At 40.2% G+C, this 23,690-nt stretch overlaps 1 protein-coding gene across 1 annotated transcript in view; it reads left to right on the forward strand.

The window, feature by feature from the left end:
• cacna1c (calcium channel, voltage-dependent, L type, alpha 1C subunit) overlaps positions 1–23,690 on the forward strand; it is a 254,713-nt gene that overhangs the window by 67,196 nt on the left and 163,827 nt on the right. The window contains exons 2-3 of the mRNA XM_034673428.1: positions 7,715–8,147; positions 13,727–13,832. Of these exons, the coding sequence (XP_034529319.1) occupies positions 7,715–8,147; positions 13,727–13,832 (539 nt within the window). The remainder of the gene's footprint in view (positions 1–7,714; positions 8,148–13,726; positions 13,833–23,690) is intronic.

Here is a 23,690-nt window from a genome sequence, read left to right on the forward strand (position 1 = left end):
CGACCCTAAAGAAAAACCTCTTCCTCCAGAAGAAGATAACGTTTGCTAATGTTTATGTTGCTACAAGAACTGAGGACTACCTAGTTACTGATTTATTGAGAAAAAAATGTAAAATAATTGTTATTAAATAGAGTTCATATACTATAACTTTTATGATTCATAAGTCTCAGTATGTAGGAGCCACTGGCCCTGAAGTATTCAGACAACATCAAATGTGGCCCTCTTTGAAAAAAGTTTGGACACCACTGCCTTAATCTTTCTTTAAAGATTGGGCAGAGAAATGTAAAATCTGTACTTGGAGGCCTGGATTATCAGCATGGAAAGTGTTCTGGTCTCCCGTTTGTAGTGTGTATGTCGTCCAGGTAGTTTTGTAAAGCTCACGTATTAGCAGGCTTTTTGTGCATGCATGAAAAACTGTTCGTGTTGAGAGCAAAAGCAGGGAGAGCACAATCCCCCATAATGTCATCACGGCTGGCTTTGTTGATAATCTGACCTTTTTTTTTCATCTCTAAAAACAGATACCTGCACGAAACAATCTGTTCTAGATCAAACATTTCAACTTGAGCAACACATCTGCTTGACACTGTTATGAAAGCAAATCAGCATCATTTTTCCAGATCAGTTTAGGTTTCTCAACTTAAAGAAATTATTGGTTTGAGCTTTATTCAACATACATTCATTTTATAAGTTTTTTTTTCCTTTCTTAAGGATTGACCTTCCAAAGTTTGTATTTTTAGCACATCTGGATCATGGTGTTGTTAATTGCGCAAACATAAGACCTGTTATTTGTAAGCGAACCACAAGAATATGTTGGGTTTTTTTGGGGGCTTATCTGGCTGAACTAAACCAACAGACATTCTTGTATTAAAGTTGTTTAATGCTAACACCTGGAACTATGGAAAAGCTGGTATCCATTTAGTTCATTTAGGCATATATTGCATTGGCTCATCAGTCGATCATGGACAATGATTGCCAATGTGTTCTGAGATTAGAGACACCAAAATTCAAAGTAGATGATATCAACATCGACAGTAACACCCACTCTGAATTCTAAATGCATTTCTCCTTACCAAAATATTCTGAGCAAATTATGTCTTGTGCATGCAAATATGCAGATGACTGGGACATTGTATTTTTTCAGAACATTAAGCTGAACTAAAACTGAAACATCAGCAGGAGTCTGTGGAACATCTGTGAATGATCTCTAGGCAGCTCAGTAGATGTGACATTTCTTCCACTGTGTAAAGGATTGTGGGCTGGAATAGCTATAAGAGCAGGCCAGTTTGCAGACTCTGGTTTATTACACTATATTAAATGTACATGTAAATGTAAATGGCTGTACTAAATCCTATGGATGCATCAAATGTGGAGCTCCACTTATCTTAATAATAATAATAATAATAATAATAATAATAATAATAATAATACATGTTTAAAAGTTTCTCTAAGACACTTTACAAGAAAATAAATTATACAATAGAAAGCAAAGGAAAACAGTGCAAAAAAGCAAAGCAAAGCAAAGCAAAGCAAAGCAACAAAACAACCAAAAATCAGTCAATTATAGGTTAAAAGCCTTTTTAAATAGGTGAGTTTTGAGTCCGGATTTGAATTTGGTGAGTGGGGGAGAGAATCTGAGGTGTTGGGGGAGAGAGTTCCAGAGGGTGGGGGCAGCGACAGAGAAGGCCCTGTCCCCCCAGGTTTGGTGCTTGGGTTTGGTGAGAGGGGTGAGGAGGTTGGCATTGGTGGAGCGAAGTTTGCGGGAGTGATTGTATGGCTGCAGAAGGTCGGTGAGGTAGGAGGGAGCTAGGTTATAGAGGGCTTTGTAGGTGATGAGGAGGATCTTGTACTGTATTCGGGATTATGAACTGGAGGGTTGACGGTTTGGAGTTTGGAACAGGACTGGTAGCTGGAGAGGTGCGCTGCCGAGGCTCCTTTTATCAGTGCATAAAACCCCCAACAGCTTGGGGTGCTTCTCCATGTGCAAACCCCTTCACTCTGTATATCTCTAGTAGTGCAAGTTCATAGGGTTGGTGCATGTTTGAGTATATTTCAGCCTGTGTGTAAGGCAAGTTTCAACAGAGTTAAAACATTGAATGTCTCCTCAGGAATAAACAACAAAAAACAACACTAATAATAACTTTATTCATAATGCACCTTCCTAAGAAGGGTCTCCAAAGGGCTTTGCCATACAAGTAAAAGCAAAAGAAACCAACATAACATAAGAACCCAACAACAGTTATTTAGTCATTTATAAACATCCAATTGGTTCATCCTGTATTCTATATTCTATATACCACCATGTCAAAACTCAATGCCTGATATACACCTGTGCTTTTCCTATCACAGTGTTCGACAGTGTCTGCTGTAAAAAAAAAAAAATGCAGTTTTGAAAAAAAGGGAAACAAATGAATATTTGAAAATAAATCTGAAGGGATACTTTCATGATAAGTCTGTTTTCGAGCCATGTGCAGTGCCTTTATAATTAATGGATGTGTTCTGTTAGTGTAGGACAGGTCCACTGTGTGTGTGTCATATACTGTAGTAGAAATTGGAGCAAAATCCTGGACTGTAGTACAGTATAAGCCTTTGATTGGCTGAAGTACTGTGGAAACCTTTGACTGTACTAACACCATTGCCTGCTTTGACAGTAATACTATTACAGAGAATTAGTGTGAAATATTTTCTGCAGTAAAGTCATATGTTGGATGGATAAATAATTGGATTAAGTCCTGTCACTCTTGGTTAAGCATCCTAGTCCTTCACCCGTTTTTCTCATCTTCACTCTTCAGTTCACTTTTCAGTTCTTACTCCTTCTTCCTCCTCCTCTTCTGCTTGTTTTCTTGTTGTCCCTCCTCCCACAGTAAATCCTCCTCCCTCCCTCCTGCATCCTGTCTTCATCCTCTTTCCTTTTCTCCTCCTTCCCCTTCATCCTTTCCTTCTCCTCCTTCTCCCCTTCAGTCAGACTCATATTTCCCCAGGCTGCAGTTTTTTCCCCTGCAGAATAAAGAGCTGCTAATGGAATTATATTCACTCACGTCAGCACACAGTCTACCATGCAAACACACACACACGCACGCACGCACGCACGCACGCACGTACGCGCGTGCGCATGCACACATGCCGCACGCACACACACACAGACACACACACACACACACACAGACACACACACACACACAGACATGGTTGAATATGCATGAGGCAGGACAGATAGACAGAAAGACGCACGGTCAGAAAGACAGATTATCAAGCAGAGTATTATTAAAGTTTTACTCTTCTCTAATCCTCGAACTCTCACTCATGCAGGGCAAACTCTCTCTCTCTCTCTCTCTCTCTCTCTCTCTCTCTCTCTCTCTCTCTGTCTCTCTCTCTCTCTCTCTCTCTCTCTCGGTGGGGTACACCCTGTGAGAGGGGCAGGCAGTGTGAGATAAACTGATCACACAGCAGTACAATATGCTGAAAGTGATTATGTGTGTATGTGTGTGTTTGTGAGAGATAGTGAGGGAAAGACAGAGATGATGATGTGCAGCAGCAGTCCGGAAGCAGATATTAACTCACACTGGAGTCAATGATGGAAAGAAATAGGGGCACTTTTTCCAGCATCATCTGGAAAAGATGCAGAACCCTCGTGTGTGCATGTTTATTTTGGTAAGATCCAGTGATAAGACAGAAGTTTGCTATTATTCTCTAGGATTCAAAAATCTGAAAAATCTTCAAACTATTCAACGAGAAAGTGGGGAAATTATAGTTCCCTCCAAGTTATGAGATGCTCCAAATTGAAACCACAGTGGTATTTCCCACAAGGCTTTGCAGCACTGGTAGGCTACCAAGTGACTTCACCGCTGATGAGTGTGAAGTACACCTCCTCCTTGGGCATTAGTGCTGCATTTGAAGCACACTGCTCCTACGTATGTGCAGACAAAAAAGATATTGAGTTGTACGGTTTATGCATGTAGAGTAATGTTAGCGTGAGGGTATTAAAGTTTTAATTTAGCTGTCTATAAAATTGTTTCAAGGGCAGTCATGCAAAAGTTTTGTTAGATGGAAATAATCACAGAAATAAAACATGCAGCCTGCAAAACAAGTGAAAACACAAACTAATCAAGTGAATCATTTATTAACCTACTTTTATTTTATTCAACATGAATAGAAATAAAATAATAAAAAGCCATACATTTAAATATGACAAAGATTTGCCCCACTTCCATCGGGTCACGTGACCAGTAACAGAACTGCGCACCTGCTGCATGTCGCAATTAATGAGTCAAAATGATCAGTGTGCAGCCAAAAGAAATGAATAGGTTTTACAGATGCTGAAAGGAGAAGCTTGTTAATTTTGACAGTATAATATTCTTTGTAGTTTGAATTAACATCTGTTTGTTGACATGTTGAATGGTAAATTGTTTTGTGTAACCTTAACAGGTTAATAGTTCCCTGCTAGCTTAACCTCGGTAGTACTGCTAAAGAAGGCTAGCATGATGCACCGACTGCATTCAGGGTCATCTCTGCCAAAAAAGGAAAAAGAGTGGTGGTAACCTCTGAGTTATTCTGTTTTCATGCTTTATAACATCGAGTTAACGGACATGTACAAAGTTTTGTTCTTTCTATCACTGTTTTGCTTCACTTTTGATGTGTTGAAGGGAGTTAGGGAGGCTAAGATAGCTGCTCATGATTTCTAATTGTAAGTTGAGGATGTATTAGACGCTACCAAGCGACAACCTCCGGTCTAAAAATATGAGTCCAATGCGGAAGTGCTAAAAACTGCAGTTAATCGAGGATCCGCTTGAGGCTGGCTCCGGAAGTACCGGAAACCACATTCACACCAATTCAAAAAAGACGATCTTTACAGCAGAAATAAACATGTTTACAGCCTGGTACTAAAGACGAGTGTAGTCTGGATAGCTCATTTTTTGATCAGCACACACTGTATGGGGGTGAACTTTTTTCTAACACGGCAATTTCTAAGGTATTGAGATTACGAGTCTTCCAATGAGAGGCACAGCTGACTTGATTGAGAGGCGGGAACACTGTAGCTGTTGGCTAGGAGGCTCAAAGCCCGCCTCTTTACATCACAATTGCTCAACAGCAGCAATATGGCTGCCGCCGCCGATTGGCCTCAAATAAGCTCTTCAGAAACAGATGGGTGACGTCACTGATACTATGTCCATATTTTACACAATCTATGGTTGTTACTTATTTCGAATACTTAATTGCAATGCTGTGATTTTTGTACCCTACTTAAAACACGTTTTTTGATTTAACTGTCAAGTTACGAGGACATAGTTTTTCAGAGCTGTTACTATTTTTCATTATTTGACACAGTTTTTCTTATTAAACATGTTATAATACGTTAAACTACCTTGGACAGTATAGTGTATAAAACACACAGGTGTTTCTAATTGAAGTAATTAAGGCTCAATAAGATTGTGTCGTTCCAGGACTCCTATTGGACATGCATGCTTTGTGATACAGTTTCATAGCATTGTTATGACCTGCTGTGCTTGTCATAGTTACCTAAAGTAAGTAAAAACTGGCAAACATGCTGATAAAACCTCTTTTAAAGTGCTTGAACTTCTCTTGAAGTAAAATGCCTCAAAAAATTGTTTCACTGCAGTTTATATGACTTTGGATTCAGATTATGTAATGGTTTAGCCATAGAAAGTAAGGTGGGCAGTATGAGACAATGTGACGTTGGTAGTAGCTTTTATATAAAGTCATTTCTGGAATGCCTTTATTGTATTTGAATTAGTTGAGAGTCACTTATGACACTGTCCAAGTAACTTCAAATTGGCAGCACATTTGGATTAAAAAACTGATTGTGTGGCTGAGGCAACAGTTGTAAAGAGGGAAAAGAGGGAAGGTCAGAGGTCACAGAAAAGATGCTGCTGTCTTATGTAGGCTACATTTCTAAGTTCTCTAAACTTCATCCATGCATCCCTCACTTGAGTAATTTCCTTGCATCTCCCTTCCATCAGAGTTGCATGGAGAGATGCAAGGAAATGAAGAAAAGGAGAGAAGGACCGAGGAACTGAGACGCAGGGATACAGTTTAAACGCCTTTTGCTTCTTAAGAAGTGTTTCTTTAGTCCAGTTTGTTCATTCTTTACTTTTGCTTTCATTACCTCAAACTAGATCTGAACATTTCTGAACTTTGGTATGGCAAATGAATACAAATATCAACAATAGTTAACACTACATGTGAAGATAGCTCTTCTGTAATGTACTGTATGTAATATGAATATAGCGTGATGCAGTTACAACTCCCAAGATTGGATTTAATGTTCCCTACCTCATTCACTGAGTTCATACGTAGAAATGAAAATCTCTGAATGGGATTTCAGCTGGCATGATAAACCCTCTGTAGTCATGGTAAGCATGCAGGATAAGTCTATCACTCTCCTGCACAACTCTTTTTACTTTCTCCCCCTCTTTTTGTCTCCTTATCGCTGTTATAACAGCTCAGGTTGGATTAACTTTACAGGGGTTCTTAAAGATTTGAAAGTCTTTTCTCCCAAAGTAGCTTTGCGTTTATGGGATTTGAGAATTTGACAGTTTAAATTATATTGAAGTGCGACAGAACTCAGTGTTTGGATTATAATTTGTTTAAAATAATCAATGTTGCAAATACTTCTCTTGTGAACAGTATTGTGGATTACCTTTGGTTATTTGTAAACAGAATATGTTTGTTTTAATGATTTCACGTCATTTGGATTTGTGAGATTAGTGTTCTGTTGATGGAAACCCTAAAAATGAAGACAGTGTTTACATTTTGTTCACCCTAAAAAGGGTCTGTGGGGTGAGGGTATTTGTGTAAATGTTGCTCTGATGTCAGAGGGAAGGGAAGGGTGGGCTAAGAGGATATTCTAGCTGTCTTTAATCTTGCTACGCATACTGCACAGTATGGATAATCCGCTCGCTCTAACAGTACTTTCACTCATTCATCCTTATTCCTACTATTTGTCGGGGTGATACAACTATGTAATCTCACTGAGATTATTGTAATTCTGTCTCTCATTTCACTTCAACATTCATCTTCTCTTTCATTTATACCTGTGTTTCTTGCAGTTTTGTATTTGTATACCAGAGCTTGAAAACACTCCACATTTACCACATAAAATGAGTGCATAACCTTTAACTGCAGTCATTATACCATCTCAGTGATCAATAATTTCTGACTCACTCAAAAATGATGAAATATATTCACGGTGTTGCTTTTAAATGTGGAAAGAATATGTTTATTCTTTAGCTTCCACATGTATTGAAGGCTGGACTATATTCTATTATGACTTGTAGTAGCAGTAGAATGATCATTACACCAGCCAGTAGTTGTTGCTCTGACAAGTGGTGTTGTGTATGGATGTTGACACGTAGTGAAAGGACTGCTTAACCTACACAATATGCTTTGGAGCTAAACAGCACACAGTTAGCTCTGTTGTACTTGCTTGACAGATGGGAGTCTATTAGTCATCGGTGTATGCTACAGGGAGACATTTCAGTGTCTGAAAAATACACAGGGCTTACTAACTGATATGTCAACAAAGTAAACCCTCCTGAAACCTCCACAGTAAACTAACAAGCTGTAGGAAATTCAAACACTGTATCGACTTCAAGGAACCATGTGTGAAGCTTTGAATCGTTGGTTTAAGAGCCTGCTGACAGTTCAATGTGTCGTTTGTTAAATTTTTCTCCTCTTTTTTTCTTTTTCCTCTCTGCAGGCTCCGACTACTCTCCCCCTCCGCCCCTTCCCCGCCCTCCTCCCCCCGGACTGACCAACGAGCACGATGGCACTGAGATCCACAGTGACCATGGTGGAGGAGGGGGCGGGGTCAACCATGGGGTGGGTGTGGTGGGCCTGGCACCGGAGCACATCCCTACGCCGGGGGCAGCCCTGAGCTGGCAGGCGGCCATCGATGCTGCGCGGCAAGCAAAGATGATGGGCAATGCCGCAACTAGCGCAGTGGCGGGGCTTGGGTCGGGAGGGGGCGGGCCCATCTCCACGGCCAGCTCCACGCAAAGAAAGAGACAACACTATAGCTCTAAGCCCAAGAAACAGACAACAACGACAGCTACGAGGCCGCCACGGGCCCTGCTCTGTCTCACACTCAAGAACCCAATCCGCAGGGCCTGCATCAGCATCGTAGAGTGGAAGTATCCTTTGATGAAGCAGATGAAGTCAGCTTTCCAAAAACAGTTCTGCAGATGATGTGTACTTTCACTTTAACAGGAGTAACATAACAGAGGGCCAAAGGTTCTGTTCTGTTTAGATACATTAAATCGAGCCACAGATGTGGTTCAGTCGTTCAATTATCTGTAATAAAGGGGCAAAGTTCAAGTCACATAGACGCAAACCTCACTCATTAACAATAATGTATGCATTGCAACCATATAGCATCCCTTCAAAGTAAGATGCAGGCCAGAAAAATGCAGGCCAGAAAGAAACATTGCAAAAGAGAAAAGAAAGGAGGGTAAAAGAAATGCAGGAAGTATTCAGGTTAAAAATGTGTCGTGTATTCTGTTTTTTCATTACCTCTCTTTTCCCTATTCAATTCTTTCCACTCTTTCTTTCTTTTGTAAATAATCTCTATCCTCTCTTCTGTCTCCCTTGGTGTTATTCTCTGCTCTTCAATCACATGTACTAATCCTTTTCCCCCTCCGTCTGTCTGTCGTCTGTCTCGTTCTTTCTATTTTTTCTCTCCCTCTTTCATCTTACATTTTTTTTCTTACAGGAAGATAAAACAAATTGAGTCATTTTCATGCCCCTTCACACCTCTTCTCAGTATATGTCCCTCCCAAAGCTCTTTCTAGCTGCATTCATACTGACTCCCTCAGGGCCATCCTTGCCTCTGTTCCTCTTTTGCTCCCTCCACCTTCTAACCCCATGTCTCTCTCTCCATTTATTATCTGTCTCTCATTCCCTCTGCCCATCCAAATCCCTTTATTCCTGCTATTCCTTCACCCATCCTCCCTTTTTACCCTTCCTCTCCTGTGGAGATTTTTTCCCTATTTTTTAAGCTGCTGAACATAATGACTCGGTTTTCCCTCAGGCTGGGATAGAGGGAGACAGAAATGGTCAGTGTCACAGTCAAAGTGATGTATAATAGGAGAAGGCCCACATGAGCATGAACCCAGCAAGAGCACAGTCACTCTTCGTCCTGAGAGGTAGTGGAGGAGAGGAAGAGGAGGGGTTGGGGAAATGGGAAGGGCAGGCATGTGGGCAGGACATGGATGTCGACAGGGGGGGATGATGGAACAGAGTAGCTGAGGAGAGAAGGAGGGATCCAGGGGAGGACAAGGAAGGTAAACAAGAAAAATGACAGAGCAGGGGGAGGGTAAATAATGAGTGAGGGAGGAAAGGAGAGATGATAGGGGGATCATAAGGGAAGAGAGGAGAGAAGCAAAGTCAGAGCTTGCTGGTGATGAAAGAGAAGATGAGTTAGTATTACTGCAGATCTGATAAACAAAATGAGTTAAAGAACAATACATCACACATATGTTCTTCCCACATGCACATCATAAGATCCAGGGGTAATTTTCATCCCCACATGTTGCATTAACACTAAAATGGAAAAATCAATGTTTTATTAAAACATGTAGAGGCTGATAATGACCAAATTCTTGTGACATATTTTAAACCGACATACTTTTTCAGAATCTACAAAATTAAAAAGGAATGTGATCTCAGAGATATCCTTCTGATCACCTTGTTTATTTATAGTGATTATGTTAAGTCATAAAGTGAGCAGTAGATTGATCCTGACAAAGGTGTGGTGTTATAAAAAGAATTAATCAAAAATAGCATGCATAAACCCCAGGGTCACTGGAATAATCGTACCCAATGACTGATGAGTGTTCAGATCATTACCCACAATTCCCAGCATCATTCATTCAAACAGCTCTGAGGCAGGGAAGTAAGGAAGGAAGAGAGTGACAGAGGAAGAGGTGAGGGATGATATGAGTGGGGGAAAGATGAGAGACACTAAGGAGGGCTCTTAGGGAGAATGAAAGACCAGAAGGAGAGGAAGAAGTAAACAGGAAGGCACACAAACCAAAAAAAAGAAAATGATGGAAGAAGAATACCAACTTCAAAATTACAGTAAAGTGTGTCCTTCACTACTTCAAACATCTCCATCGAACTATCAGTCTGTCTGTGTACCTAAACATTCCAGTTGTGGATGTCCTTAATAACCGCAGCATGTGTTTGGGTGACTTTGAGCTCTCTACTGTATGTCTTTGTTCTCTGTATGTGTGTAAGCGATGCCTTCCTGTTTTGCTGTTACTCTATAGGCTTTGTATATGTGTGTGTGTGTGTGCGCATGTGTTTGTGTGTTTGTATGTGTGCACGTGTTCTGCGAGTACCTTGGTCTCCAGAGATAGCAGACCCGAAATCTTCTTTTCCTCCTCCTCTGTTACCATGACAACAGCTGCTGCTCTCAACAGGTCGATGGGGCCTGTCTGAGCTCACGCGTACACATGCACACATAGACACTTGTCAAAATCACACACATAGTTGCACTATGATGATGATGAAGGGCCAGAGCGCACACACACACTGAGACACAGCACTCGCTCATGCTGTGTGATTATAGCATTTGAGCATTACCTGCACGCTGCAAGGTCAGCATGAGAGACAAGGGGAGAGCGGGGGCAGGTGTACATCTAACTACTATGTTCTCTTTATGAAATCGCACTAAGTGGTAGTTAAGAAAAAGTGTCATTGAGTGCATTTATGCTCATACACCCTGTTTCCTGACTAACAGCCACCCATTACATGAGGGGTTACATTATTTGTGGAGAGATAAATATCCCCAGCCGAACACATAACGGTGTTGAACCTGCTTTCCCAGATAACATCCCTGGTTCCTTATTTGGGCACGCCAAGATAAGAGATTATCTGTGTTATTGTGAGACGCTTGTGGTGTTAATGTGAGGAAACAGCTGAATGCAAATATTTCAGAAAATAACAGCTTCCCTGTGTGTGTGGATGCAATCCTACTGTGACAATTTGTTGTAAGCATATCCAGTTAGCTTGTTAAAATGCTGATTGTGTATGTTTAATTCCTAAATACCTCAGACAGTAGCACCCTGGTGAATACTGCATCATTGCTGCTGTGAAACCTGCTGAGCTAACTGGATGCTGATTTCAAATTAAGTTTATTTATCTCAGTTTTTTAAAAGCTGTCAGAGTCAGTTTTGCTGATCACCGTACAGTTTGAATAGACTTTATTTTCAGCTTTTTTCCTTACTCAGACTCAGTCTTGTGACATTTTTTTCCAAGTGTTTTTGCACTCTCAATAGCGCAGTCGACTGTAGATTTATGATCATGTTGATAGAAGCAGACCTCAAGGGTTTCTGAAATTATGGGTCAGTAACCCAGAATGAGTCACAGGCCTGTTTTTCTGCAGATCCCTGCATGTCTGGAGTGTTCTTTAACGAGCCACCACTACAAGAGTTACTGATTATTTTGATGCATTTCGGTCCCTTGCTGAACGAGCTGCATGATCTTTGGCTGATGATGTTCAAGGGTCAGGCCTTAATCCAAACATATACTAAGTATCAGCCCCACAATATGATTTTTCCCTCCCCCTTCTCTCTCTTTTTTATCCCTGCAGGGGCTGTCCTTAACACAGTCGTTAAGCCACTAAAATTGATAGCTGGTTTGTTTCTGGAGGGGCCACACACAGCAAGATTGGTGGTGTGATTATAGGTGGTGAAAGATTGTTAAAGTTGTGAAGTTCACATCCTCTTATTTGAACTGGAACTTGCTTTTTTACTTGTCAAGAGAGTTTCATCATTCCTCTGAAATTGAAGCTTTTAACAAGCCATAATAGGTCATTTCAAAAAGGGAGAAGTTGGAGAAAATATGCGTTAGTTGTAAAATAGTACATTTCAGACATGTTTTTTAACCATCAACATCAAAAGAAATAAATTTTGATGGAAAGTATATTCACTCAAATTCTGAAATGTAATTTAAGTGTTTAATTAAGAGAATTTTTTAAAACTATTTGAGCTTTTGAAGGGTAAAAACTAAACTTGGATTTGTAACTAGTTTGTTAGTTAGTTGGTTACCGACTTTTATTCCTTGTTGGTACATTCATTTTGTCCGATTTATCCGTCTAATCTAATCACAGGAAAGAATAAATTAATAGTTAGAAAAATGAACGCATATTAATCATATTAATCATATGTCAATGATCATCATATACAACCCTCCACAGGGGGAGGGCAGGATGATCAGATTACGGCAGTTTGTGAATTATTTCTGAAAAAGTTGAAGAATAGAGTAAATATTAAATTAAATTAAATTACAATTCAAATGTGGAAGTTAGTATTAACCCCGTATAAGGAGGGCAATGCAGCATGACCACCTGTAATGCATTGTTTCTCACATTGTTAATGATTGTGATCAATTGTGATTAGTTTCAGTCAATCGATCACACAGCCAGTTTCTAATGAGATTGAAAACAAAAATAGTTTTGGTTCAGATAGCTTTACCTTCTGAATGGTTTTGGATATGCGTAATATTCAGATGACCTATATTGTCATTGTAAGGACAGATTCTTTGGGGTTAACCCCCTTTCTACCATTTGATAACTTTCTTGGGTACATCTTAAACCTCCTCTTTTTTGTTTGGCAGTGAAGCAGGATTAGTTTGTTTATGATTAGTTATAGATTTAATGTTTTGACAGCATAATGCATCTTTACATGACTTTATAAACACAAGGTTTGAAGCCGAGACTAATTTAACTTGCAGCCAAGAGGGAAGGAAGGAAGGAAAGAAGGAATGAAAGAAGGAAGGAAGGAAGGAAGGAAGGAAGGTAGGAAGGAGTGGAATAAGAGGGCAGAGGGAGGTGAAGGAAGGTGACAGCAGTGGCAGTTAGTAACTGTGAGGATGAAAACCAGACCTCCTTTTATCTCCTCCTCCCTCACTCTCCCTCTCAATCTCTCTCTCTCTCTCTCTCTCTCTCTCTCTCTCTCTCTCTCTCTCTCTCTCTCTGAGGCCAAGAATAATGAGGTCACTCCCCTCTCAAGGACCGTTCCATATAAAAACCCTCTGCGTCTATCGTCTCTCTCTCATTCCATCTCGCTCCCACTCTTTTCCTCGTCCACATCCTGTCTTCCACGCGACAGGCCTGCTCCTCTCTGCACCCATATTAGGACATGCACTGTCTCCTGCACTCACAAAGAGCCTCCGAAGTGACCCAATATGTCTTATTGTTCATGAAAAGGCCAACTCCACAGCTTTGATCTCTCTCATTGTGTAAACTGCTGTAGCACTTTGCTGTGTGTGTATACACCTCTGCTTATGTAAGGATGTATTTGCCTGTTTAAAAATACCTCATTGTTGAACTAACATGACCGATATGAAGAATTAGTTTTCTGGAAGGTCAGAAATTTTAGCCTGTTTTATTTTGTACTGTGCGTGGTGAAGTTATCCATCACACACTGATACCTAACTGCATTCTTCTTTTAAACATGTCTGAAATAGAACTGAGGGGTCTAAGGGTCAATCAAAAATGTATTCTGATCTAGATTTTGTAACACAGGCCCAAGAACAGCACAAATAGAGCGGCACAGACTTAGCCTGAATATGATTTCCCCTTTTCCACAGTTACATGTTGGTTAAAATAAATTATGTAGAATTGTATTAGTATCTACTGTGTCTTTATCTCAACACTACTATTTGTTGCATTTGTCCCAGTTTGTATATTCCTTAACCCTCCTCTCAGACCATTTGAGATCATCATCCTGATGACCATCTTTGCCAACTGTGTGGCCTTAGCTGTCTACATCCCCTTCCCCGAGGATGACTCAAACGTCACCAACTCCAACCTGGTAAGTGCAACACTTCAACAGCTTCACAGATAAAGACCCTCTTTTGCTGTTGGTCTGATGTTCGCTGGTTTAAATAACTGCTTGAAACACACTGGTCATTTCTTTTCTAAACCTGTAAGACATGTTTTGGAGGTTTTGGGGGATGTGGTCTCCCTTCGCGGATGGTTTGCCTCGGCTCACACATTAGGGGTGAGGTTGATTTATGAAACATGTAGACAGCAGATTTTTTTTGTTAATTAGCACTGCAGAGCAGCACATCAATTGCACATTTCCAGCTGATGCTGTCTGACATTGTGGCTGGTTCATTAAGGTGAGTGGGAAGAGGAAAGAGTGAAGACAGAGGAAGAAAGGGAGCAGAAGGGGTAGAGGTGGAAATACAGAAAGGTTATACTACTGATACTTTCTTTGAGCATCTTTGCTTTTATGAGTGATTGTTTGGATACTATTAAGCTGTTGAGTTTAGTATCCTACTTTGGAGGATAATGGGAGCTTTTAGACATTCTGATGGACTCTTGAGTTACAGCAAGTAAAGTTGGTTTGTTGATTTAATCAAAAGCACAGCATCATTTTCTTGTGAACAAGGAGAAAATAGTTGTTTGATTTAGTAATTTTAGGCTCTTATGTCAGAACATCCGCCCTTAAGCACTAAGTGTAGTGTAATTAGATTTTTTTCAAAGTAAAACAGAAATATTGTACAAAACAAAGACATCTGTTGCTTCTAAGCTCTGTTGTTTGGACTTCTACTTGCCAAACTTTTATCTAATTACCTAAACCTGGCTGCTCACCAGGTTGTGAGAGAGTGTGTGGAAGTCACTGTTACCTTGTGCTCCTAAAAATGAATATATATCTTTCCATTTGCAATTTTTGCTTACCCATGCAGGGTTGCAGGGGTCTTAAAGCCAATCCCAGCTCAAACTAGGCAATCTATTGTCAGTCACTTTGCTACACACATGTATATTGTGAGTGTGTGCATGCGTGTGTCAGCGTGGAGATGTATGCCAGTGTATTAGTGTGAAGAGGACACTAATCCCTGTAAGGCCGTATAACATCTGTCACTCTGGCGTTCTTTCATTTTTTACTTCTTTCTAATAATGATGATGCCACATTCACATCTTCCAGAGAGCTCGTGCTGTACTACCACAACCTTTGTTTGTCTTTTTTAATCACGTTCGTTCATAATATTACTTTAGCCTTAATATACATTGATGAGTAGAGAATTAACATTTGTTTTTTACTGCTTATCTACCCTCTAATTTGCCTTGTAATGATACAGAGTCACAGCAGGTAAATGAGTCAGTTGAAGAGTAAATAGCACCGAGGGAGGACAGCTGTTTTCATCTTTTCAATCTGTGACCGTCACCCACTCTCTCTGTCTCACTGTGTCTCACTCTGAATTTTGTTGAAGGCACATCTGTAACAGTTGTGATACTTCTAAGGGTAAAGCCAATTAAATTTTATTCAAATCAATCAGTTTGCTGAGATTCCACTTGAAATATTCAGCCAAAGAATTGTGTTGAAAACGCTGACATCATAAAAAGAGAGCTGTTCAAAGAAAACTAAGACGCAGATATGGTGAAAAGGTCCTTTCTATATGACTATGTGGGAAACTGAAAAGACTGCCTTCTTAATCAAGTAACCTTGATAAAGACTATTTCACATCCCATATGATACAAAATCAACCAGTCTGTTGTCTTAGCATCAATGACGGTGTAACGTCTTGTAAAAAGTTCTCAACCTCTGTCCGTAGTGGTGGCTTTTGTGTATCACTCTCTCCAAACAAGAGCTCACAGACTGCCCTCCACTTTGCACAACACCTTTAGACAGTTGATTCTCATTAAAACATGTTTTAAACTTAAAACACCATCCTGATGAATATAATAAAAGACCACAAGTCATTTTAACTTTACCTGATGGAAAACAAAACAAAAAATGCATGTTTGGGTACATTCTTAACATAGACTGTATAATTAATGGACGTATCAGTGACGTCACCCAACTGTTCTGAAGCGCTGTTTTGAAGCAAATCGTCAGCTGGAGCCATATTGGATATACTAGGTAAAGCGGCAGGCTTTTAGCCTACAAGCCAACAGCTACAGTGTTCCTGCCTGTCAGTCAAGTCTGTCATGTCCTTAAATGGGCAAAACTCGTAATATTAAAATCTTCTGAACTGTTGCGTTATAAAAAAAATCACCCCCAGTGTATTGCCGATAGAGAAATAAGCTATTCAGACTGAAGCCGTTTTTTGATCCAGGCTGTAAACATGTTTATTATTGCTGCAAAGATTGTCTTCGATTTGGTGTGTATGTGGTTTCCGGTGTTTCTGCAGCCAGCCTCAATCAGACGCTCTAACTGCAGTTTATAAAACTTCAGCATTAATATTTTGAGATTGGAGGTTGCCGCTTGCTTCATGATCAATTTTTCAATATTCGAGTAATGGTTGGCATCCCTAGCAGGGATTACTGTCTTCTGAGACAGTATGTTATGGGTTCAGTTTCTAAATCATCAGAAGAAGTGTCTTCTGTACTGTGTTGTGTAAAACAAGTTTAAGGGAAACATTTATGTGATGTAGATGATTTATTCTATTGTACACAATCAAGCTCTTACAGTGTGATGCTTCTTGGACTTCCAAGGTATGTTATCCCCAAAGAAAGCACAGTCGTTGAGGGCAGTACCTAAATATAGATGCTGTTTAAAGATTGTTCATACTCATGTATTATAAGTAATGTAAATCAAAACATTGAGGACAATTATACTTGAATATACTATTTACTTAATCTCTTCACTTAATAGTTAAGAATGGATAATTGCAATAAGCCTTACTGTTCCTCCATGTCTGTCAACACCATGAGGAGAATTTTAATGCTGCCCTATTCCCATCGGGAACTGTATACAGAGTATACACACACTCAGACATAGTTGTAAAGTTTCCCCCCCTAAATGAATCTATTTCCAGGTCTTCAGTTATTAGGGACTTTACTAGTGACCTCACCCCTCACACCAACCAGTAAATGAACAGATACAACATGTGTATGTACACGCACACACACCAACCAGTCAGCACCACTGCAGCTGTAGTCAATTAGTTTTATCACCTTCTGACAGACAGGAAGCGGCGTGCAGATGGACCAGAGGCTTAAATATATGGTTGAACTATGTATCTGTGTGTGTGAGTGTGAGTGAGTGTGAGTGTATGTGTGTGTGTGTGTGTGTGTGTGTGTGTGTGTGTGTGTTGAATTGGTTTAGGTCAAGGCAATGCATTTTACCTCTGCTTGAGTTCTTAAGTGAATTATGTCTCAGCATGATATTCAGTTTAAATCTGAACATTTTCCAAATGTGTCCCGACCTATTAGTCATGTGTTGGGTTTCTAGATTTATACAAATACGTGTCTCCAAACACAACCCCATTACATGTCTTTTATGTTCCAGCTATGAGTCAGTAAGAAGACATTATATTCAAACAACGCAATCTGCTGACTTTTCCAGATATACATGCTAACTTTCTTTATATTGTGTTTGGCCAGTGACATCGCTCAGGTCTTTGGCTCCCTGTTTCTTTTAGAATTGATTTTAAAGTCCTTTCACTTGTTTTTAAAGCTCTTAACAGCCTTGCTCCTCCATACATCACTGATCTCCTGTCATTTTATGTTCCAGCCCGATCACTGAGGTCCTCGAATGCTTCCCTTTTAAATGTTCCTCGTGTGTCTCACACAGGTACCGGCCGGAGGGCTTTCTGTTTTATGCTCCTAGGCTGTGGAACTCTCTGCCTCTGGACATGAGAACAGCGAGCTCTCTGAGTGTTTTTAAAAGTAAACTTAAGACTTACCTTTTTAATCTAGCTTTTAATGTAGAGTAATTTATTTTAGCCCTGGACTGCATTATCAGTATCATTATTATTATTATTTTTATTATTATTTTATTATCATTTTTATTATTTTTATCATTATTATCTAAACCATTGTTTTAACGTGTATTTATTTATCTTATTTATTTATTGTGTTCACCTGATCCCGTTAACTCTACCTTATTTTTAACTTTTATTTCCACTCTTATTTATTTTATTAATTTTACTGTGTTGATTTTCTTTTCTTTTTTAAGTATTTCTTCTTTTTTCATGCCTTCTATAATTCTACCATTGCTGTTGTTTTCTTACTGTCTGTTACTCTGTGAAGCACTTTGGGCTACATGTTTCTATGTATGAAAGGTGCTATATAAATAAAGTTAAGTTGAGTTGAGTTGAGTTGAGTTGAGTTTGTGCTTAGAAGACAGCAATCAGAGCATAAGAATGCCAGAACACGTCAACATTAAATGGGTTGATTTTCCAGAGAGTTTAATACTTAAATTCTAATTGTAGTGAAGTCTTACTTACATGGATGATTGTTTGTACAGTGCCTGCTGTGACTACTTTGCTTAAGTAAACTCTAAAAGACCAGCTGCTCTTTATGGAAGAGTAAAACTGTGACCTTATTGTCTTACCAGCAGGAAACCTGCCCGTCGTCTGAACGTTGTCCTTACGCTGTTGAAAGTTATTGCTTACAGTGTCACCTTTGCATGCCAGTGCTACAAACGATGAGTTAACACTCTCATTAAGTTTAATGTGAGTTGGAGCCACAGGAGGGTTTTTAAATATTCCTTAAATCAAACCTCTTTTAATTCAGCTCAGCCTGTAAATTCAGTTTTGTGTAGTTTTCCACTGTTGTCGAGCATTGTTATCATAATACTCAGCCTCTTGTGGTTCTGTTTGCTTGTTTTTAGTTGTTATCTATTGCAAAAGAGCATCAGGCTTGAACAAAAGTTCTGCTTTCATACCAGCTGAAAAGCAGCTGTATCATGCGCGTCATATTCACCCTGACCCCGTGTGTGATACTGCCTGAGTTTTAGAATCAATATGGCTCCCCCTTGCTATCTTTGCACAAGTCTTTCTTATGTAATACCAGAGATCTGTTGTATTGCTTCCAGTACAAGATTTCTATTTCTGTCTGCATCCCATAATGTGCTGCTCTGTCTCCTTGACGACATGCCCAATAATAGCAGCGGGAGAGGTTGTCATGGATATGGTAACCGTAGTGATGCTCCTCATCTGTCCTTGGTTACAGAGGAAAAGACGAGCAGGAACCAAAGTGTTCAGAAATCTGTTTGCGTATGGAGGACGTCTCTGCTGCAGTTTGGTTTGTTCAGCTCAGCTCGTTGATGTGACGCTGGAGTGAAACCTTCTCAGAGCTTCCTTCACTCTTTCCTTTTGTTTCTACATTCAATGTGTCCCTGTTCTCTTAGTCCCTGTGTTTCATCACCCGCTTCTCTGTCTCACTCTCCCTCCATTCCTCTGTTTCATCAGATCAATATGGATAGACAGAATAAGGATGCCATAACCCAGCAATTAGATAATTAATTCACCTGGTTAGACACACACACACACACACACACACACACACACACACACACACACACACACACACACACACACACACACACACACACACACACACATCTGTATACAATACACACCTTTTTGACATCAAATCCAGTCAGCAATGATAAGGCTTAATGGGATTCTGAGTGATTGAGGTTATAGAGACATTGTTGGTTTGATTCTTTTAGTCTGAGCACACTCTGGTTAGAAAGTGTTATCTGATTTCTGTTTGTTCAGACCAAGCGGCAACCTCCGGTCTGAAAATATGAATCCAGTGTGGAAGTGTTAAAAGCTGCAGTTCATCGAGGATCCGCTTGAGGCTGGCTCCGGAAGTACCGGAAACCACACACACACCAAATCAAAAAAGCTGATCTTTACAGCAGAAATAAACATGTTTACAGCCTGGGACAAAAGACGAGTGTAGTCTGGATAGCTCATTTCTCGATTGTGCTCTCACTGTGAGGGGGTGAATTGTTTTCTAACGGGGCAATTTCGAAGATGTTGTGATTACGAGTCCTCCAATGAGAGGCACAGCTGACTGTGGGAACACTGTAGCTATTGGCTAGGAGGCTCAAAGCCCGCCTCTTTACATCACACTAGCTCGACAGAAGCAATATGGCTGCCGACGATTGGCTTTACAGCAGCTCTTCAGAAACAGATGGGTGACGTCACGGATCCTACGTTCATATTTTATACAATCTATGGTTCAGACATTATGGTGCAGCCTTCCTGAGTGGTTACCTTTACCTGTATTCATGGCTCCTGCATTTGTGTGCTGAGGTGTGCGTCTATATCAACAGTGGGCAACAGGGTGTTAAGCGTTAGATGAATTAGCTGCTGGCTCTGCCGTGGGCACGTGAAACAAGCACTTTTAAGTCAATGAATCACCTCTCCGACGTTAATGGACCCTGTCACAACACACTCACACACAGGTGCTCTCCTTTTTGTGTCTTTGCTTTATATTTTTCACTTTTTCATAAAAACAGTAGTCGTGGAACAAACTTTTCTTTCCTGATAAGGGAACTCTTGTGGCCATGTCAATAAGATTGCCCTCTTCCTGTTTTCCTTCCAAGAAACAGAAGTAACCACAAATGAAGAATGGATATACAGTCATTTTTTGCACTCAATTATTAATAATGTATCGACCCTTAATCCAATGCATCCTGTTGTTCTTTTGCTTTCTTTTGTTTTTCTTTTGATCCAGTTAATTAACTTTCAAAAACTGAAGAACTAGCTTTACTTTACTACCATATACAGACTCCATTCCCCTTATTTTGCTCCAAATATTGTCTGCTGCCTGTTCTTGAGTCTGTGTGTCCTCAAGCCTCTCTCTTTCTATCCCCATCATTTTTTTTGCTGTTAAGGATCAAGTAAACATGCTGTTCCTTTGGGTGCTACTCTGCTGGTTGCTAAGTGTCTATTTATAGATGGAGAGGAACGCTCAGCATCTATCTGTATGTTCACTTATCTAAACAATGTTGGTCTGTGTTTTCTTGTGGTGATGGCGGAGGGTAAAAGTGTGTGTGTGTGCACCTCTGAATAGTCACAGTGGAATGCAGCCACTCATGGTGCCCCGCAGTAAGGAACCGTGTGCGTACATTTCAGAGGTCACGAATAACTGCATGGGCAGACAGAAATCTATATAGTCCCACACTTGAGGAGGGCCTCTACCTACATTAGAGTCTTCATCTCCCTCACAAGATTTCTGCTGTACAACAAGTTCAAACCATGCTGTAGTCTGGGGAGTCATTATTTGGAAATTATAAATGCTGTTCCCCTTTTCAGCTCCCTAAGGAACCAAGCAATACCCCAGATACAATTTCTGTTAGAGTCTGGGTGCTTTCCAGCTCCAAACTTACTACCTCAGAGTGCTGTTTGGTTTCTGCTCCATTGGCTCAATATTTTGGAGCTATTTTCTACCATTTCCTCTCTGCTGTAGGAATCCATTGAAGTGAAACACTTAGGAAAAAGGATACTAACTATATTGAAAGTTCTCTTTTTTGAAATAGGCGTTTCTCTGTTTTACAATTACTCCCTTCTTTGTCTCAATCATTGCATCTTTTATGTAGTTGGAAAGTTTGAAATGTCACAAAAGTTGAATAGAATTGAGGAGTGCCTGTTGGGCTGCTTGTTTTGATGTTTTTGTGTTTTTATTTGTTGAACTGTGGTCGGAAATGTTCTGATTCATGAGCTAATGGCCATAAAGCCACATTGAAGAGCTAATGGATTGTGGTTAGTTTACTGGAAACATAAAGCCTCTGATGAAGCACTATAGAACAAACTTAGTTTTCATTGCTGATTTTATTTTGTTGTCTCCATCTTTGGACAAACTTTATGCGATTGCTGTTGATAGAAGCAAATTTAAAATTCGTCCTTGAATCACTGTTTAATTGTTTTGAAATTGAAATATATAATAAGCGAGAAAACCACGTTATGCCTTGTTGTCTCAGTCATCCCCTTCCTTCCTCTACCTCTTTTTTCCTTTGCTCCTCTCCTCCACCTCTAATAAAAGTGAAAGATAAAGACTGTAAATGATGGCAGCTGTGGTGACCACATTCATTACAACACCATTTCCTTTTTCCTCTCCCCTCCTCTTTTTCTTTTAATTTAATGGTCCCATTTTGGTGATAAAGATTGGGAGATTTCCACACAAACCTTCTGACCTCTTCTTCTTTATTCTCTTCTGCTTCCACTGTCTTGTTTTTCCGTGTCTGCTGGTCCAAAGTAAAAACAGCAACACAGTATGTTTAGTGTTTTTTTAGTGAGAACATAGTGCCAGGCGTTAATCCCATGATTCCTGAGCAGGTCCTTGGAAATGATCCCACCCTGCTCAGTCTGTTTACTGTAAAGCTGCATACTTTCTAGGCTATGTTAGCACATATATATTTGTGTTCATGTGTCTGTGGGTGGAAACAAAAAAGATCTGTGGATATACATGTGAATATGTGTGATGTTGCATTGGTTTTCCACATGGTTATCTGGCAAACAAGTCATGCTAAATCAGGTCCAGTGAGCTATATGGAACTAAAATAAAGTTGCTGCCACTGAGTATTCATATTACATAACAGTCTGTGGCTAGTATTATTTTGTAGGGATGCAATGATTAGTCGAGGTGGTTGACAAAAATCAATGACAAAATTAGTCACCCACAAATTGAAAAGTTGATGGATCAATGGTGACGCTGTTGTACATGTTTTCATGCTGAACGTGGACCAAGCGGCATCCAAAATATGAAGCCCGTGCGGAAGCATTATAAACTGCAGTTTATGGAGCGTCTGCTTGAGGCTGGCTGCAGAAACAACATAAACCACATACACACCAAATAAAAAAGACGATCTTTACAGCAAAATAAACATGTTGACAGTCTTATTCATAATACGGTTTTGGTCTGAGTAACTAACAAGCGGCAACCTCCGGTCTACAAATATGAGTCCAATGCGGAAGTGCTAAAAACTGCTGATCATTGAGGATCTGTTTGAGGCTCCAGAAGTACTGGAAACCACATACACACCGATTCAAAAAGCCGATCTTTACAGCAGAAATAAACATGTTTACAGCCTGGTACAAAAGACGAGTGTAGTCTGGATAACTCAGACGGGAACACTGTAGCTGTTGGCGAGGACGCTCAAACTCCGCCTCTTTACGTCACAATTGCTCGACGGTACCAACATGGCTCCTGTCGACGACTGGCCTCAAAACAGCGCTTCTGAAACAGATGGGTGACGTAGAGGATACTACTTCCATATTTTGTTCTGTCTATGGTAGCTAATTTCTCTATGGGCACACACTTTACAGGGGGTGAATTTGTTTCTAACGTGACAGTTCAGAAGATATTAAGATTATGAGTTATGCCCATTTAAGGACATGACTGACTTGACGGACAGGGGGGAACACTGTGGCTGTTGGCCAGGAGGCTCAAAGCCCGCCTCGTTACCTCACACTAACTCGACAGCAGTAAGGTTGAGTTCAGCATTACCAATAAGTCTCCGGCGGACGATTGGTAACGTCACGGATAATACGTCATACAGTCTATGGCGTGGACATAATATTATTTTCCTGAAGTTGAAATGCTAAGGAATGCAACATCTTGCTGCTTTGCTAAAAACAGAGCATGCAGCACAGTGAAGAAACAACAGGTAAACAAAACATAGCAACAAGGTGACAACTGATGCGACACCATTGCTCAATGCTGCCCAACTAAGCTGCCTGCAAGATCTGTAAACCAGAGCTTGCTTTTCATTGGGGCATCAGTAGTGCATCAGTGTTTGAGGAGAAGTAGAGGTCACAGTGACACTCAACTGTCCAAAGTTAGAGCCACATGGGAGTTTAATGGTTTTAATTGCATGTTCAGAGTTTAAAAGAGTATGTTGAATTGAGAGGTTAATCGCTTCATAAGAACTATTACTTTATTGTTCAGTTCAATAACTAGTAACTAGTCGGCTATCAGCAGC

This window comes from Notolabrus celidotus, chromosome 21, assembly GCF_009762535.1.
Source record: "Notolabrus celidotus isolate fNotCel1 chromosome 21, fNotCel1.pri, whole genome shotgun sequence".
Lineage (NCBI taxonomy): Eukaryota > Metazoa > Chordata > Actinopteri > Labriformes > Labridae > Notolabrus > Notolabrus celidotus.